This window comes from Microcaecilia unicolor, chromosome 6 (assembly GCF_901765095.1).
Source record: "Microcaecilia unicolor chromosome 6, aMicUni1.1, whole genome shotgun sequence".
Lineage (NCBI taxonomy): Eukaryota > Metazoa > Chordata > Amphibia > Gymnophiona > Siphonopidae > Microcaecilia > Microcaecilia unicolor.
Window position 1 is genome coordinate 144,310,005 of NC_044036.1, and position 19,468 is coordinate 144,329,472.

The window sequence follows — 19,468 nt, forward strand, 5'->3', positions numbered from 1 at the left end:
AGGCTTGGTTGAAGAGCCAAGCTTTCACCTGCATCCTGAAGTAGAGGTAGTCTTGTGTTAAGTGGAGCCTTTCAGGCAATGCATTCCAGAGTGTGGGGGCTACTCCGGAGAAGGCTCGCTTGCAGGTATCACATCGTGTAATGTCTTTTGGAGAGGGTGAAGTTAGTGAAAGTCCTTGGGAGGACCTTAGTGTCCTTGGCGGTGTGTGGAGGATCATCCTATTCTTCAGATACTCTGGGCCATTTCCTTTCAGGGCCTTGAAGATCAGAGTTTTAAATTTAGCCCTGTATTGTACTGGTAGCCAATGAAGGTTTTGCAAAAATGGTGTGATGTGGTCACGTCGCTTGCAACCTTCTATGAGTCTTGCTGCTGCATTCTGAATCAATTGGAGCTGGTGCAGGCCCTTTGTAGTCAGACCATTATATAGTGCATTGCAGTAATCCAGTCTTGATGTTACCATGGCATGCACAACTAGGATAAGATTTACCTTCTCGATGTAAGGAGAGAGGCAGTGTAGCTGTCGCAAATAGAAGCAGCAGCTCTTGAAGGTTGCTTGGATTTGGGGAATCAGAGTAAGTGTTGAGTCTAACTGTATTCCAAGGACTTGTGATTTCAGGGGGAGTTCATACTTCCAAAAAGGGATTTTGATGTCGGGTATGCATCCACTTGTGTTAGGGACCCAGAAAAGCTCGGTTTTACTTGGGTTCAGGCAAAGTTTTACTACTCACTGTTTGGAATCTGCCCCACAGGGAACTAAATCAAGATATACGAGACTGGTCTTATGGACTCAAGTGCATAGCCACGACAAACCACCAAGGACCCAATGATCTGAGATAATGTGGCCCACTTCTGGTGAAAAAGTCAGTCTGCCACTAACCAAGCTCATTGCAGAGAGGGCCTGCTGAATCCCATTAGGGCTCCTTGGTCTCTCTAGCTGGAGTGTCAGCAGAAGTAAGGAACCTTAACCTCCCTGCCTTCTAGGCTCCCTAAAGGACTTGCCTTTCTGCTGGCTGTGTCTAGATCCATTTAAGAGCTATAGTGCAAGGCCTGGGGAGTCTAGTCCACCTGAAAAAAAATAAAATAAATCCTGCTGCATCAGTCCACCTGCACAATCTGCTGGAGGCAGAGAAATACTAGAAGATTCCTTGCTGCACCTTTCCTTAGGGAGATCATCAGAACCTTTACGTTCTATGTTGCCATTTGCTGGTAAGGGGACATAATCAATAGGTCTGGACTGGTCTAGAAGAATAAGGAAACTAGCAAGGCAGTATCAACAGAGTCCAAAATTAACAAGCACCCAAAGTTTATAAACTCTTCTATATACACAAAACAAAACAAAAGGGACTTTACTCCTCCTATCAAACTCATACACCAGATTCAATTCATTCTTTAAAGAACTTGACTCAGAATTCAAGATAGAAGCAACAACCTGATTGCAAAAATGTCCTAGATCCAGGAACATCCTGCAGCACTTCATACTAAGTAAGGATCCACACTGCAGCTGGGAATCTGATGTCCACATACTCCTTCACAATGATAGGAAATAGGACATACTACATACATTGCTGTTTGCAAAAATATGTTTCTTAAAGCAACAGGGATTACTCTTCAATGGAAATCTATTGAAGCCTTAAAAATCATCTCAAGCAAGGTATAATGTTTACCTTTCAGTATAACTTGGTGAGTTCCCTGGAAACATTACACCGTTCATTCTGTGTACATTATTGGAAGAACTGTTCTTCCTACAAAAAAGTGACAGTTATGAATCATGCTTTGCCACAAGAGAGCTATTTTCAGAAAATGGTCAGCATACCTTAATATTTCTGTTTCATGAAATATCTAATTTAAAAAGCAAACTGGAATTTATGTTTCTTACAGATATAGCCTTAGTAGGTCACAGAAAAAAAAACTCTGCTGCCCGTCTCATCTTCCACCAGGGTCACTTTACTCATACTACCCCTCTCCTCAAGTCGCTTCACTGGCTCCCTATCCGTTTTCGCATCCTGTTCAAACTTCTTCTACTAACCTATAAATGTACTCACTCTGCTGCTCCCCAGTATCTCTCCACACTCATCTTTCCCTACACCCCTTCCCGTGCACTCCGCTCCATGGATAAATCCTTCTTATCTGTTCCCTTCTCCACTACTGCCAACTCCAGACTTCGCGCCTTCTGTCTCGCTGCACCCTACGCCTGGAATAAACTTCCTGAGCCCATACGTTTTGCCCCATCCTTGGCCACCTTTAAATCTAGACTGAAAGCCCACCTCTTTAACATTGCTTTTGACTCGTAACCACTCGCCTCCACCTACCCTCCTCTCCTCCTTCCTGTACACATTAATTGATTTGATTTGCTTACTTTATTTTTGTCTATTAGATTGTAAGCTCTTTGAGCAGGGACTGTCTTTCTTCTATGTTTGTGCAGCGCTGCGTACGCCTTGTAGCGCTATAAAAATGCTAAATTGTAGTAATAGTAGTAATTGTACCATATTTTATGCCAAAGTGATGGGTAAAGCTACAGGAACTATAATGTAAAGCTTCTATCAACAGTTGAACTATAATAACCCCCTACTTTTACATGCAAACGTTCTCTCAAAGTATTGAACTTGTGCCATCCATCAGAAGTTCACAGAAACATCTGTAAGCAAAATCTACCCCCTACATGTAACTGGGTATTGTCACACCAAGTACCTTTGCATTAATAAACCTACTTGCCATGTCTATTTATAAAAAATATGTTTCCTTCCATTCACACACTGGGGCAGCATTCAAATGTTAAACATTCACACGATCTATCACTGACTGTGCAGCAGTCTATATTTATCAGCCAGAGAATCACACTCTGGATTAACCACAGGGATCAAACAGGGAACCACACTCAGCCTTCTTTCCCCTGCTGAGTGGCATTTTCTCTTTTCTGCTGTGTGAAGTGCAGGTCAATGTGCAGTTTAAGATACCAGATTTATTCTAAGGTAACCACTTGGTGGCAAGATAGTATTGCTATACTGCAGGCCTAGCTTTTCATACACTTTAAAATTTGGCATAAAAGGGGATGTGTCCAAGGTTTTAAGGAACTGAACAAGTACTCTAATCATTAATAAGATGTACTTTACACTCTTCTGCCCTTTTATTCAATCTGTAATTGAATAACAGCAAGAACTCAAATATGGGTTATTAGATTTCATTCTTCAAAAATATAAACATGATAATTATACAAAAAAAAAAAGTTATAGTGCTTTGTAAACTGCATAATTGTTACCCAGCTTGTACAATTCTTACTGTATTATCTCCACGTATCCCTTTAAGAAAAATATCATAAAAATAAATTTAACAATCCAAATATACTAGAGATCAGAAAAATAAATGATTGTTACTTACTCTGAAGATGGATATACACAGCTCACTACCATAACATTCTGTAACAAGTTTGAAAGGAAAAAAAAAGGTTTAGTTAAAAAAATTAAAAAAGCTCTCTCAAAGCCATATATGGCAAGATCTTTCACTACAACATTTCATGAAAGAATTGTTCATTATCCTTGCTACCTGTGGTACTATGGGCGTTTTGACAATAGTCCTCCTTTTAAAAGAAGTAAATTCATTTATGACTAGCTTTGGTGAGCTCTGCTCTTTCATTTAATCAATGCAGAATGATCTAGGAATGGCATTACCTGCCTAAACAAGTAAATTATAAACTGAATTTCAATGGTGGTATGAGACTGTTATTTGGCTTATATGTTCAAAATTATCTATAGCTCATTCTGCACTCACACAATGAAGGGAGCAGAGCCACTGAAAGCTGATCACGTGTTCTCATTTAGAACATTAAAAAGGTCTTAATTATCTTGATTGACAACCTTTATTACAGTGTATTCAAGCAACATGGCAATCCAACTACATCATTCACAGGGCCGGCCCAAGGGTATCCAACACCCTAAACAAAGCAGGAGCTGTGCACCTCCTCGCCATCCTGATGCCCAGCATCTCCTCCCCCCCCCTTCACCAAGCAAGTGTCCATCATCATCCCTTTTCTTGCCTACTCCCTGCAACACCAGGTATCCAACATCTTGCCTTCTCTTGCCACCCATCCTCCCATGCTACAACTCTGCTCTCTGGTTGCCCCTCCCCCTCCCCCAAACTCTGCCACACCCTAATGGCAAGGATGGCTCTGGTGATTTAAGTCAAACTAGGAAAAAGAATAATTTATTTTTTTAAATCTTGAAAAATGTGTATACCTCTACTTCAGCGATTCTCAAATTGTGGGTTTGGTCCCCAAATGGAGTTTCATCAGCAGATGGAATCACAGAAACAGGATTGCTTCCCTTCCCTATGGATCTCCATTATGACTTATGCCAGGTAGTGGCAGTCAGCACTGATGCCTTGACTTGGTGAACGTACACAGGCACTGCCTCCTCTTCCTCCTCCTGTGTGGGCTTTGTGTCAGGCTGGAAACCCGTGCACAGTCTGCATCATTTGCCATAGTTAGCAGAGCACAATCTGCTTCCTCTGCATAGTTTCTGTCATGGAAGAGTCCTTCTGCACATCATCCGACTGCAGCAGGAAAGTGGCGTTGCAGAAAATTGTGAGCTTCACATAGGGAGGAAAAAGTTACACTCTCCCCTTTTCAAGAAATCTAATTTGACAGGATACATCATGATCTGAGGTACGTGCTGCAAGCAAAACTACTTTTTCACTTCCTGATATTGCATCCTTAACTTGTCTCACTCTAGGGGCTGAAGTCAGCAAACACGATTTTAGTATTCAAAATCTCAATTCTTGCAAGCTTTGTAAGTTCCTTATGATGAAAATTCAATAATTTCCATAGGGTAATGTGAGGCTGCCCTTTCTAAAGCCATGTTCTGTAGCAGCAGCTGGTCAGCAAAGATCTCCCATGGCACAGATGTAACCAAGTCCTCCACCGCAGACTCCTCTCCTTCAGGTATTCCAATAAAGCAAACATTGTTCCTATTAGATCGGCACTCCAGATTTTCAATTTTAACCAAAGCTTTCTGCAGAGCCTCCCCTGTGTTAGTCGATTCTCTCTCTATGCTTACCACCATTGTTCTGTGTGCTCAATCCATCCAAGCACCTCCTTTAGCTCAGAGCAAATTGCTCCTCTCTTGCTCTGGAGGTTGTTCAATTTGCTGTTAACAGTGGTGTTGCCAGACTGGTTTTCCACAAGTACTAAGGTCCAGCATGGTACTTGCCTTTTGCATGATATCAGAGCTAGGAGCTCAATACCATCTTGTTGGGCCATGTACACCACCCATTGTGAGTAGCTGCGATCCTCTGCCAGTTTTAACTGCAGTTGCAGGTCTGGGGATTTGCTGCCCTTTCACCTTACTCTTCATGCACTTAGGAGACCATCTACAGCAAATCACAGTATAACATCCACTGGGACTTTACAAAAAAATAATCTGTAACTAGGCGAGGACTGGAAGCTCTGCAAGGCACATCTTTTCCTTAAGCAGCCATTAAGTGACCTCCCCACCCCCCACCCCAAGTTGCTTTTTAAAGTCAAATTTATAATTAAACATTCTCCTAAGCACATCTTGAGACTGTGTGCTAGCATATACTTGGTGCCCAAAGCCCCACAAAACCCCAATGAGAAATAGACATCTTAGCCCAGCATGCCACCAAAACTTGGACGCATAAAAGAGTGAAGGCAGATAAAGCCCATATATGGCCTACCCAATTTGCCCATCCATACCATCTACTATCCCTTCCTCTCCCTTAGAGACCCTATGTACTTATCCCAAGGTAATTACAGGGCTGATTTTATTATATATCAGATTGAATGGAATTAAGTACTACCTTTTCTACTCCTCTGAGAAACTTTTCTGTCCCCGAGTAGTTCCTTCTAGGGTCTGTTAGTAATTCGCAGAGTCGCTGAATAGTGAAAGGAATTCTACAACAAAAACAAACAGCACAACAGGATGAGCAGCAGTGTTCTGCAAATCAAAGCAACTGATATGAAGTAAACTGGATGATTCTATAAAAAATTATTCAAACAGCTTTGCTGAAGGCTATTCAAGGCCGTTTTCCCAATTTTCTCTCAACCATATTTCATAAACAATGGATACATTATCATGAAAGCAAGCACGTTAGAATCACCATAATGTAGAGCTGTACAAATAGTAAATCTTCAGTGTTGCAAGTGAAACATTTACTTCTTACTGCCAGTAAATCGATATAGTACTTATGAGCAGGGCTGTGGAGTTAGTAAAAAATGTACCAGCTGATTCCAGATTCAAAATACTTACATACATTATAATATATGGTAAATTTATCATGTTTTATATTTTCTTTTGGTCCTGGATCAAGTACTGGTAAATATAAGTTATATTTACCAGTACATTAGATCCAGTACAAAAATTTGGAGTCGTTGGAATCAGACAGTAGAAAAATAGAGGAGTCAGAGTCAAAGGTTTGGTGTACTGACTCCACAGCCCTGAGCATAAGTCTATTCTAAGCAGATAATGTTTAGAAGACTGTTATTGTTCTGAACCTTCAAAGATGGAACTTTATTTACTGTAGAGGGCAACACAGGAGCAAGTCCCTTAGATGACTTAACATAGGTACAAAAGGCTTCTGAGGCGATTGTCACCAACAGAAGTACTTCTCAATTCCAATGGTCAACAGAGGCCATACATCAGAGACACATGGGCATCACTAACCTACACCGACTCCTCTATTCTGGTGGTAAGGTTCATACAAGATTTCCTTTCCCATTTACCTCTTTTCATCCCTCTTCCTTCAAACAATTTTTCAAGTATTCCATCTTTCCTCACTTCTCACCCCCTTTATTTTCACTCTATTGTCTCAAATCCCATCTGCATCACCTTTTCATCCTGCTTTAAAACCTTCTCCCCTGCCTGTGCTTTCAGTATTCACTACCCATCCTTCCCCCCACCTCAGGCTCTCTCAATCCCTACCCTCCACCTCCCAGCCTGTAATCTCAGACTTAAGTCACCCTCCTACCTCCAGTGTACATCCTTTCAGCTGTATCCTGCTTCCTGTTCACCCATTCTCCTAGCATTCTTCTCAGATACAATGCCATGCAAGGTAGTCACCAGGCTGCAAATCAATCACCATAATCATCTGGTACCCAAGATTTCAGCAGCAGTGCCTTGTTACCAGCAAATGTGGTTAACAGTGGTTAGTGTATCTGGGTTTAAAAAAGGTTTGGACAAATTCCTGGAGGAAAAGTCCATAGTCCGCTATAGAGATAGATGTGGAGAAACCACTACTGTCCCTGGAATTGGCAGCATAGAAACCTGCTACTTTGGGATTCTGCCAAGTACTTGTGACCTGGATTGGCCACTACTGAAGACAGGATACTGGGCTAGATGGACCATCAATCTGACCCAGTATAGATATTCTTATCTTATATGAACAAAAACATCCTGGATTTGAGACTACTATAAATACACAAGAAAGTTAACTTAATATTTCAGGTACATGAAAAATAATTGCTGATGACTCAAGCATCTGTGTTTTGGGTTTTTTTTTTTTTTTTTTTAATATAATGAGCATCGATTATATACATTTTTGTTAAAGGTGTGTTACTCAACTTAATTACTCTGGGTGTGGGGGGGGGAGGAAGGATAATTTATGAACATTTACTGTAAACAACTTGATACCTACCCATTAAAACCAGTGACAATCTTTAGAATTCGCTCTTTCATTTCCTCAAATGGAATATATTCCACATTGGGATTTGGTGGTCCTCTGGGTTCAGGGGCTGCAGTTCTGAAATCATCCATCACTTTCTCCAGTTTGAACATAAAGTAACTTTTGAACTGTGACCACTGAATCCTAGAAAAAGAGAGGGGGACTATTTATTTCTTTGTTACCAAAATCAATGGTCCACACTTTAAAGTACATTTACAATGTTTTAACAAGAGGATGAAAACAAGCTGTAGGGACTGCATATAGCAATAAAGGGATGCACAGATATATCAATATGTATGACAGAGTTTATAGTGCCCTCAAATATTCTTGTAGAGTGTACTAATTTTCAATTTCTTTTAAAAATAAGAATCCAAGGTCATTTTCATCTTTGTAGCTCTGAAGGAATGATAATGAAGTTTTCAAATATTAAACATTTGGAGTTAATCAACCAAAATTTTCCAGGACTTTGTGTACTTCAAGATAATGGGAGGTGGTGGTGATTGGGGGGGAGGGGGGTAAAGATAAAATAAAGCTATTACATTTTAGGCATAATTACTTGCAGGGCAAATAGGTTTAAATCGAATCCATTTAAGACAGGAAGAGTTTCCAATAAAGGTGCATTCTCGTGTGATATATCCAATACATATTCTACTCGGAAACAGGTTCCTTTTTTTTAGAAATGTTTTTAAATTAAAAAATAACGCTCATTTCTTTAGTACACAAGGCAGATGCATATTTGTGCAGTTATGAGGTAAACCAGCTCTTATTTTAATTCACCACAGATTTTTTCCATGATGTGGTAAAACCACCTTCAAACAGCCTTATAGAGCTACGAATAAGACGGGACTTGTGAATTTGCAATATGATCCTTTATACAGATAAGTGCTTTTTGATTTAGGTCTGGATGTCTGGTCTATTTTGGAATTTTGAAACCCTGGGACACTTGTTCCTGCCTATGAGCATCTTTTTAGTGTGTTAGAATCTCTGTTTTCACTTATTAATTTGGGCACATTTCTGCACATGTGGGAGCGCTAGTGATGGTGTGATGTGATCACAGTGGTTCACCCACGTTATGTTAATAGTATTTATCAACAGTGGGATTCTAATATCTTACAGGGTTAGTTTTTGTTTTGAAAATGTATGAAACATTACTTAGCATTGCCTGTGCCAAACATGTAAGAAGAAGAGAGGACCAGGACCCATGCTGAGGTGCAAACAGGCGACTCATTACTGGGACTAGAGGGAACCCGTTAAGAATCGCCCACTTTTTGTTATATTCTTGGATACACCTGCACTTACACCCTATTTCTATGTATGGCACTCAAAACTGCATGTATCCAATTGATAAACAAGCCAACTAACACTGTATGTGAGGAGCTGGCTAAACTAAATTTGGACAAAGCGATGGGACTAGGTGGCATACATCCGAGGGTACTGAAGGAACTTGGGGAAGTTCCAGCAGCTCCGCTGGCTGACTTCTCAATACTTCTCTCGAGTCAGGAGTGGTCCCGAAGGACTGGAGAAGAGCAAGTATGGTCCCTTTTCCACAAAGGCGGAAGGAAGAGTTTGGGAACTACAGGCAGGTAAGTTTGACTTCTGTGGTAAGTTAATGGAAACGCTTTTAAAACAGAGAACAGTAACCACTTGCCTCCACCTACCCTCCTCTCCTCCTTCCTGTACACATTAATTGATTTGATTACTTTATTTTTGTCTATTAGATTGTAAGCTCTTTGAGCAGGGACTTTCTTTTATGTTTGTGCAGCGCTACGTATGCCTTGTAGCGCTATAAAAATGCTAAATAGTAAAATAGTAGTAAACAGTAAAGTTTTTGGAATCCAATGGATTACAGGACCTGAGGCAACATGATTTCACTAGAGGCAGGTCTTGTCAGACAAATCTGATTAACTTCTTTAACTAGGTGACTAGAGAGATGATCGAGCGAGAGTGCTAGATGTGGTGTATTTTAGCAAAGCCTTTGACACAGTTCCACATAGACGACGAATAAATTAAAAAAAAATGCCCTTGGTATAGGCCCTAAAGTGATTGACTGGGTTGGGAGCTGGTTGAGTGAAAGCCGACAGAGTGTAGTGGTAAATGAAGCTCATTTTGAGGAAATGGATGTTACCAGAGGTGTGATGCAAGGTTAGGTTCCTGGGCCTATTCTTTTTAACATTTTTATAAGTGATATTGCTGAAGGGCTACCTGGTAAGGTTTGCCTCTGTGGATGATACCAAAATCTGAAATAGGGTAGATGCCACGATGGTGTGCAAAAACCTAAGGGAATGGTATAGTTTAGGGGGTGAAAACTTTTGAGAATGAAAGAAGAGGATAATTTCCTTTCCTTTAGTAGCAGCAGATGAATCCAGAAACCAGTGGGTTGTATCCATCTACTAGAAGGTGGAGATACAGATCACTGAACTGAACTCAGTGTTATAGGACGGCCAGCTCCCTCAGTCAGTATTCCTCGCATCAAAGCAGAAGGAAATGTCAAGTACATAGGAAAACCTTACTCAAAGCCAGAGATTCAATGAAGAAAGCAATTACAAAAACACTGCAAACACCACCTACAACAGAAACTCACATTAGCCTACAAACCGACACAGGGGTGCAAGGGTGGTATCCTGGATTCACCTGCTGCTACTAAGGAAAGAAAATTATTGGATTAGAGAATTTTTTCTTCCTTAGCATGAGCAGCAGATGAATCCAGAAACTGGTGGTATGAACTCCAACCCACCAGAATATACGCGAATGACCCGGCCTCTTTAATCCACTGCGCAATAGTCACCTTCAAAGTCATAAGGCCATGATTTGGATGTGAACGAAAGTCATTAGTGACTGCCAGAGGAGCAGCCTATGGATATCCAAGCAATGAAGCCTACCAAAAACCTCCGGATAAGCCACTGCATGAAAGGAAGACAGGAAAATTGGCTGATTGAGATGAAATGCTGAAACGATCCATTCAAACCATGACACCCTGACTCAGTAAAGTGCAATAAAAAGGTCTCCAGAAGACAATGCCGGCAGCTCCAACACTTGACAGGAAGTGAGATCCTTCTCTGAGGCCCACTGCAATGGCTCAAATAGAGCGCTATAGAGCCCTGAGAACCAGGTTAAGGTTCCAATCTGGACACAGCCGACTTTCAATGGAGGTCAGAAATGATTAACCCCTCGCAAGAAACGCACCACATAAGGATGTGACGCCAGAGAGGATCCTGAAACACATCCCCTGTAAAAGGCAATAGCACAACCTGAACCTGGAGGGAATTATAGGCAAGACCCTTCTTTAGCCCTTCCTGCAAAAAGGCCAACAGCTGCGGCAAGGATACAACACCCGTGCATGGTGCGCAACACCTGCGCATATGCTGTAGAAGTGGACTGCCTCCACACCTGAAGAGTCACAATGACTGTGTCCGAATAACCCTTCTTCTCAATCATGACCACTCAAGAGCCAGGCCGTAAGACTCCTCCATGTCAACTGGACCCTGACGGAGAAGCCCCAGAAAGAATGGAAGAAGAAACAGCACAACCAGCAGGAGTCGAACCAGATCTGCATACCATTGCTACTATAAATCACTTCTATAGCTCTACCAATCTGCAGCTACCAGAATAACTCAACCCCAGTGGTGCTTGATCCTGTGGAGGGCCCTCCTTATCAATGGCCACGGGGAAAGAAGAGAAGCTCCTCCGTCAGCCAGGATCGTAAAAGGTCATCAAAGCCCTCAGAGCCGGTCTCCTGCCTCCTGCTGAAAAACAGGCCACTTTGGCATTCAAACCTGTCACCATAAGGTCCATAGCTGGTGTACCCCACCCACTGCTCGATTTGCAGGAATGCCACTGGCACCAACTCCCATTTTGCCAGGTCCAAGACAGTCAGACTGAGAAAATCCATCTGGACATTGAGATGCCCTGTATATATGCTGCCGAGAGGCACAACAGATTTATTTTTATTTTTCTTACATTTGTACCCCGCACTTTCCCACTCATAGCAGGCTCAATGCGGCTTACATATATACAGGTACTTATTTGTACCTGGGGCAATGGAGGGTTAAGTGACTTGCCCAGAGTCACAAGGAGCTGCCTGTGCCTGCAGTGGAAATTGAACCCAGTTCCCCAGGACCAAAGTCCACCACTCTAACCACTAGGCCACTCCTCCAGATATTCTGCCCACTGAAGGAGCAGGCAGGCCTCTACCACCAAGGACGAACTACAAGTGCCCCCTGCCTGTTGATGTAGGCTACTGCTATCGTGTTGTCAGACAATATGAACAGGCTAGACCCTCCAGAAGATCGCAAAAGGCCCTCAACATGTACGAAAATCAACGCAACTCCAATCTGTTGATCGGCCACCCTGCCTCCATCTTAGATCTGAGCCCCTGCATGTTAACGGTGGAGACAGTGAGCTCCCCAGCCCACCACCTCTATCCACGGAGGAGATGCCAAATGCACCCCCCCTTCTCAAGTTGGGCAAGTGAAGCCACCAGGCTATGCTGCGCCTCACCAGAGGCCACCAACGGAGGCACATGTGTTATTCTTTAGACACCAGTGAGCGATTCAGATTTTTATTACAATGGGCGCATATGTGCCATCGCACAGGGCACTACTTCCAGGGTCACTGCCATGGACCCCAGCACCTGCACATAGTCCCAAACAAGAAGACACAGCACCTCCAATAGAAAGCGAATCCAACCCTGCAGCTTGGCCACCTTGGAGTCCGGTAAAAACAACCTGCCCTGTGCAGTGTCAAAACGCACATCCAGATTGTCCAAGGACTGGGACAGCACGAGGTGACTCTTGGCCAAGTTGACCACCCACCCCAGGGATTGCAAGAGAGCAATTGTACTGGAAGTGGCCATCCGACTCTCCTGCTCTGACGCCACTTGCATCAGTCAGTCATCGAATAGGGATGCACTCCGATTCCTCATGCAGGAATGCTGTCACTACCACCATGACCTTGGAGGTGGTCTGAAGAGCCATAGCAAGACCAAGGGGCAGGGCCTGAAACTGAAAATGACAACCCAAGACAGCAAAAATGAAGATAACGTTGGTGTGGGGGCCAAATAAGGATGTGTAAGTAGGCCTTATTAAGATCCAAGGCCGTAAGATACTCCCCCCAGCTGCACAATCACCAGAACAGACCTCAGTGTTTCCCTGCGAAAGTGTATGACCCTTAGAAAGCGATTCACCCCTTTGAGATCCAACACCAGGGAAAAAGACCACTCAAGGACTGAAGGGTGGATTTGACCGCTTGCTGCTTGGAAAAGGCATGGCACAGGGATTCCAAGAAAATCTCTGACATGAGTGAAGAATTCAACTTGTAACCGTCTCTGATAATGTCCAACACCCACTGATCCATGATGATTTTGGCCCACTCGTAAAAGAGCCAGCCCCCCCCCCCCATCCTGGTAACCAGAGTGGTACGGCGCCCCATTATTGGGAAGATAGAGCTGCAGGCCCTGGTTGAGGTGGTGCACTTGAAGCATGCTTGTCCGCCCAAAAGGAGCACTGCTGTGACCCGGGGTGCTGAAACAATGTAGAAGACCTACCCAGAAGATACCGTCTCACATCCGGGAGCCGGGGCCTCATTGTCCAAAGATCAGAAAGCGGATTTTGGCTTATTCTCCGGGAGACGATGCGACTTGGAATCCTGCGTGTTTTTTCAAAATCCTCCCCAAACAAAAAATTATCCCAAAAGGGCAACTTGGTAAGCACAGAGCATCCACAGCCCAGTGGTGAAGCCACAACAACTGACGAGAAATAACCGCCAACACCAAATGCTTGGCAGAGGCACGCACCAGGTCATAAAGCAAATTCGCTAAATAGGCCAGACTACATTCCATCTGTGGAAAGGAGGAGCCTAGAGACGAATCTGACCCTGGATCCTGCTCCGCTGCCTGCTGCATCCTGCACAGGCACATCCTGGCTGCCCACGAACTACAAATCGCAGCCTGAAGAGCTAGAGTGAACACCTCAAAGGAAGAGCTTTAGTGAGAATTCCAGCTTCCCATCCTGGACATCCTTGAGGGCCAATCCACCCCTCCACCAGGAGGGTCGTCTTTTTGGTGACCACCGCCAAAGCATCCACTGTGGGTAAGGAAAATTTCTCCAAGTGGTCCGCCTACACAGGAAACAGGTGTGACATTGCCTTAGACATTAAAGCCCAAATCCACCATGGTCCACTGAGCTGAATAAGCTCCTGAATAGCTTTGTACAACGGAAAAGCCTGCGATGATCTCTTTGGACTGATGGCTGCTGAGGCCTGCACCTCCAGGTCTGAAATACTGAGAGCCTCCAGCACTCGTGATTAAGGCAGGCAACTACTACTTACGGAACATCCGCACCAATGTGGGATCATCCTGTTCTTCCAGGATTAGTTACCCCTCCTCCAGCTCCTCAAGCCCAGAAGGGAGTAGAGAACCTACCGTCAAGGCAGTCTCTGAGCTGGAGGGAGGGGGGAAGAGGGAGCCCATACAACAGCACCTCAGATGCAGCATCAATCCTAAGTCTCTTGTGGGCTGGATCAGCAACCAAATGCAGCCTGACCCAAAGGCCCTGCTGGAGCTCCTCAAGCCCAGAAGAGCGTAGAGAACCTACTGACAAGGCGGCCTCTGAGCTGGAGGAGGGGTGAGCAGGGAGCCCACACAACATCACCTCAGGTGCAGCATCAATCCCACGCCTCTTGTGGGCCAGATCAGCAACCAAATGCAGCATGCCACAAAAGCCCTGTGGAAGCTCCTCAAGCCCAGAAGAACAGAGAACCTACCGACAAGGCAGCCTGGAGGGGAGGAAGAGGAGGGAGCCCACACATCAACACCTCAGATGCAGCATCAATCCTACTCTTCTTGTGGGCCGGATCACCAACCAAATGCATTCTGCCCCAAAGGCCCCGCAAACCCAGAAGGCCCTAACCGAGAGAGGGGCTGAGCACTGAAAGGATCTCTTCATTAAATAGGCCGGATACAGCAATATAAAATCCATCAAAAATGGCTCCGTGGCCCCTGAAGGGCCCGGTAACTCACCCCATAAACCCATCAGGGAAGAACCTGCACCCAGGTCGCTGAAAGCACAGAAATGTGGTCTGGGAGCGTTCCAGCACCCAACAGAGCACCGAGTGAAAACCGTAGCCTCTGCCTCCGAAACTGCACTGGTGGGAAAATCACCGTGAGGCTGCAAGCCTGGAAAACACTGGCTCAGCAACAATGGCTGCACTGTCTCCTGATAGGGCCTCCGTGCATCCGACTGGGAAGAGTCATGCTCCAACCGCTGCTTCCCGCAGTGAGAACATTCTTTAACGACCTCTGCCAACATACTGCACTGCAGGAGAACGACCCAACTGTCAAGAAACTTAAAAGGCCACTCACTGGGTCTAGTGTGCCTGCTGAACCGGGTTTCCATCCTTCAAAAGCGCCCCCAAAATAGCCAAAAACCACAGCCCAGCACCTCTACAGCAGCTAAAAGCTGGAAGCCTCCCAACTGCCTTGGAACTGCCTGAAGATTTGCCTTTTTTTAAATGTGTCCAAAGCTGTGAGGAAGGAAAACAAAGGCAAAGGGCACTCACTGAAGGGGAACACAGGGTAGGGAAGGAACCTGGTACCACCAGGTATGCCTCCCTAAAGTGGGCACCACACTGCCGTACACCCCCAAGCTCAACTGAGTCAGCAAAACCAAAACAGGAGCCACCCTGATCACAGAATCCAGGAGCTGGATAGAATCTGTTCACCACCTGGTAGAGAGAGAGATATATTGGCTGACTGAGGAAATGGCTGTCCTATAAACATCAAGTTCAGTTCAGTGATCTCTATATCCACCTGCTGGTACATGGACACAACCCACCAGTTTCTGCATTCATCTGCTGCTCATGCTGAGGAAGTGATGATCGTAAGGGGGCCAGATAGAAAAAAGGCAACTGCAAAAGTTAGAAGGATGCTGGGGTGCATAGCGAGAAGAATGGCCAGTAGGAAAAAGATGGTGATGATGCCCCTGGTGAGACCTCATTTAAAATATTGTGTACAATTCTAGAGACCACACCTTCAAAAAAGTATAAACAGGATGGAGTTGATCCAGAGGGCAGCTACTAAAATTGTCAGTGGTCATCATAAAGCATATGGGGACAGACTTATCTCAATATATATACTTTGGAAGAAAGGCAGGAGAGGAGAGAGGGAGAGATTTTGCACTTGGCACTAATATTTGTTATCAGTGCCCAAATTTGGGCGCCATTTATAAAATTGAGTCCTCCAAATTACAACTGTTGGATCCTGCTTCAAGTACTGAGATTTAAAGGTAATTTGATGTTCAAGGCATTTCAAGAACTAATAAATGACTGTCAAATGTGAAAACAAATGATTTGTTCGATGACACTAGCCAAGATTATAGCAGAAACAGTGCTCTATATAGAGAAATAATGTCTCACCTGATAATTTTCTTTCCTTTAGTATTACCAGACCACAACCTATGGTTGACTGACATAACCCGCAGGTTCTGAGCTGGTTTGAATGCCAAGGAAAAGTTTATTTACATACATAGAAAGTGTACAAAATGCCCCCAATTTAGGAAACTACTGAATGCCGACCAATAACGGCACACACTCGTGAAGATAAGCATGGAAACATGAAGGAATTATAAGATTACCAAGAATTCATCACAGATAAGTGCAATAAAAAGGTCAACAGAAAATATACAAACACTGCAAGAAGCCAAGCAAAATATTAATCCCCAGAAGTCAACATTTTTCAGAGTACTACTTGGAACATGTAATAAAACTAGATCCAAATAAGTTAAAGATACCATACTCATAAGTTTATAAAAGCTGCAGTTTTGAGTTTACTTACTAGTGATGTTTGGGGGGGGGGGGGAGAGAACTATGCAGCATAAACCAATGAAGTACAGAACAAGCATAAATACTGATATACTGATTAACATAATTATTCAGACTAATTGCTAGTATAAAATGCGAGCAACATACCCAATGTGCCTACAAATGGTCTATTTCTGTATGCTTGTTGGCCTAAAAGAGCCATAAGAACTGCATGAAATCAAAGTATTTGACTATCCCATTTTTCTATCTGATTTACAGAGAAAATTAAACACTCATTCAGGTTTTGGGGAGGGAGGGGGAGATACAGCATGCCTCTATCAAAACAATCTTTCACCAAAAGAGGCAACAATATTAAGTGCTCAAAAGTAAGAAATTGGGGGTGTTTTAAATTAATCAGGGCCCCTTTTACAAAGCAGTGGTAAGTCCAATGTGGGCTTACTGTTCGCTAAAAAGTACCACCGCCAGGCTACCACAGCAGCCCAGCAGTAGTTCCCACCCCCAGTACGCCGTCATATCCAGCACTACAAAAGGAGAAATTAGTCCTTACCTGCTAATTTGCTTTCCTTTAGTCCCTCCGGACCGGACCAGGATTGGACTCTTGGATTGTGCTCGCCTACCAGCAGGTGGAGACTGAGAAAAACTTGTGACTCTGGAGAGCCAATAAGAGCCCTGGTCATGTGACCCTAGCCTCAGTATTTGACTAACCAAGCAGAAAGAGAGAAACCTTCTGTTCCGTATGGAATCCTAGCAGCCACAAATTCCTCGACAAAGCCGAGTACTAGAGCTCACCAGCAACTCTCACCAGAGAAGTGGTATGGCTCACTTGTATTATAGCTCACCAGCAACTCTCACCAGAGAAGTGGTATGGCTCACTTGTATTATAGCTCACCAGCAACTCTCACCAGAGAAGTGGTATGGCTCACTTGTATTATAGCTCACCAGCAACTCTCACCAGAGAAGTGGTATGGGCCACTCATATTGTAGCTCACCAGCACTAGAGAAGAGGTATAGCCCACTTGTAGTATAGGTCACCAGCAACTGTCCCCAGTGAAATGGTATAGGCCACTTGTATCATACTTCACCCACAGCTCCCACCAGTGAAGAGGTATGACTCACTTGGCTCACTTGAAGTATAGGTCACCAACAACTCCCACCAGAGAAGCGGTAAGGTCCCCTTAAAGTTGTATAGATACATACATACATACATACATACGTACACATATATAGCAGCAACGGAACCCACCCGCAACTCCAACTAGAGATGTGGCATGGGTCACTGAAAATACTAAATATACAAGCTTGTTATTGTTGTTATTTTTTTTTTTATCTATTTATTTATTTTACTATTCCGCTGAAAAAATGACAAAACATGGGAGGGGCCTGGTCCGGTCTGGAGAGACTAAAGGAAAGCAAATTAGCAGGTAAGGTCTAATTTCTCCTTCCTTAGCGTCCCTCCGGACCAGGATTGGACTCTTGGGAAGTACCAAAGCAGTAATCTTACGGGAGGGACTGACATTGAGAACGCGGAAGAGTACCTGAAAACAGACTAGGATGAATACAAAGCCGAAAGCTTGAAGATCCAAGAGCCGCCACCAAACCAAATAGGATGACTACAAAACAAACAAAAAAAACCTACAAGTCCAAGCGACGATGACTATTGTCCCCTACCTACCGCAGTAGCTGTGCAGCGTGAAGGACAGGGAAACTCTAGAAAGAGAAAAAACTGCTGAAAGAAAGATTGCAAAGCTAAAGGCAGAGCCGCCTCAAAACAAAAAATCTGCCAAGAATCCACCTCAGCTGAGAAAAATGGCAACAGGAATACTGAACTACCACTCCTACAGATATCCTAGCCGACCTAATAGCAGATTGGAAGAAAGAAAAAACTGACAGAGACAAAGTACCTGATCACCTGAAACTAAAAAAGTGAAAATAAGAGTACAATTAAATAAATTATCATAGCCGAAAATGCTATGCAGAAGAAGAAAGCATCTAAATCCCTGCCGCCAAGCTGACTAAAGGTACAAATAAAGTGCCAGCCGCTGCAGTTACAGAATATGGAGAAAACATATCTCAGAGCGCAATTGAAATGAAATAGAACAATCATCTGTAGCTGCTGCCTCTGCAAGCAGACCACCTGAAATTCTTGCCGCAAACACCAATTAGAGGAAACGTGAATAAATGAAATGAAATGTAGACACTTGTTAATACCCTCATTAATACCTCTTATCATAATGAATTCCATAAACCACTACACAGTTCTAGGAATAACATGTATAGAAAGATTGTCCGTTTAGGAATCTAGGCAGGTGCCCTTTGGGCTCGATGGGACATTTGACCTTTTCAGAGTGTGGTAATACACATGTACCTATGTAGAAAAATTGTCCACTGTCTATATTCTCGAGACATACCTACAGAGAGGATGCTCAATCTCAACCAGCAGACCAGAGTGCTGCAGTCTAAAGACTACAAAGGCAACTGAGGGATTCCATCCGAGAAAAATAACCAGATAGGAGAGAATATATGAGAGGTGAGAGAATATCAGAGAGATGTAAAGAAAGTCATACCCCAAGAGAAAATATCGAGGAAAAAGATAGAGAAGAAGAAGACCGTAAGATCCCTGCTGCCAGAGGACATGTACTCCTGCCATTGTCTTTGCAGCAAGAGACTAAGCGAAGCATACGTGAGGTCAAAGCGACAACAAAAAATTGTAGAAGAGGGACATCCCATTAAGGTACTATCCGCTGACAAAGCCCAGAAGATGCAAGTCTCTTCCCCTGAAAGAAGAATGAAATCCAAGAGAAAAAATACACACAATGCGTTTTTTGTTTTTTTTTAATCCAACCACATGCCATGTGAAGAGTAGATTCTTCATTGTACTTTGACAAATGACCTAAGCTACTGTTAAGGCATTGTCCGTCAGACTCTCATCACCTCGCTATCCAGTAGGGAAAGAAAAAACACTCTCCCAGAGTTAGACAAATATTCC

General features: G+C 43.6%; 1 protein-coding gene across 2 annotated transcripts in view; it reads right to left on the reverse strand.

Moving 5' to 3' along the window:
• The window catches only part of LOC115472033 (serine/threonine-protein phosphatase 4 regulatory subunit 2-like), a 53,528-nt gene that overhangs the window by 15,969 nt on the left and 18,091 nt on the right, over positions 1 to 19,468 (reverse strand). For both annotated transcript variants that reach the window (XM_030206070.1, XM_030206068.1), the window contains exons 3-6: positions 7,642 to 7,812; positions 5,809 to 5,902; positions 3,376 to 3,413; positions 1,665 to 1,742 (exon numbers count right to left, since the gene is read on the reverse strand). In XM_030206070.1, coding sequence (XP_030061930.1) covers positions 1,665 to 1,742; positions 3,376 to 3,413; positions 5,809 to 5,902; positions 7,642 to 7,812 — 381 coding nt within the window. The remainder of the gene's footprint in view (positions 1 to 1,664; positions 1,743 to 3,375; positions 3,414 to 5,808; positions 5,903 to 7,641; positions 7,813 to 19,468) is intronic.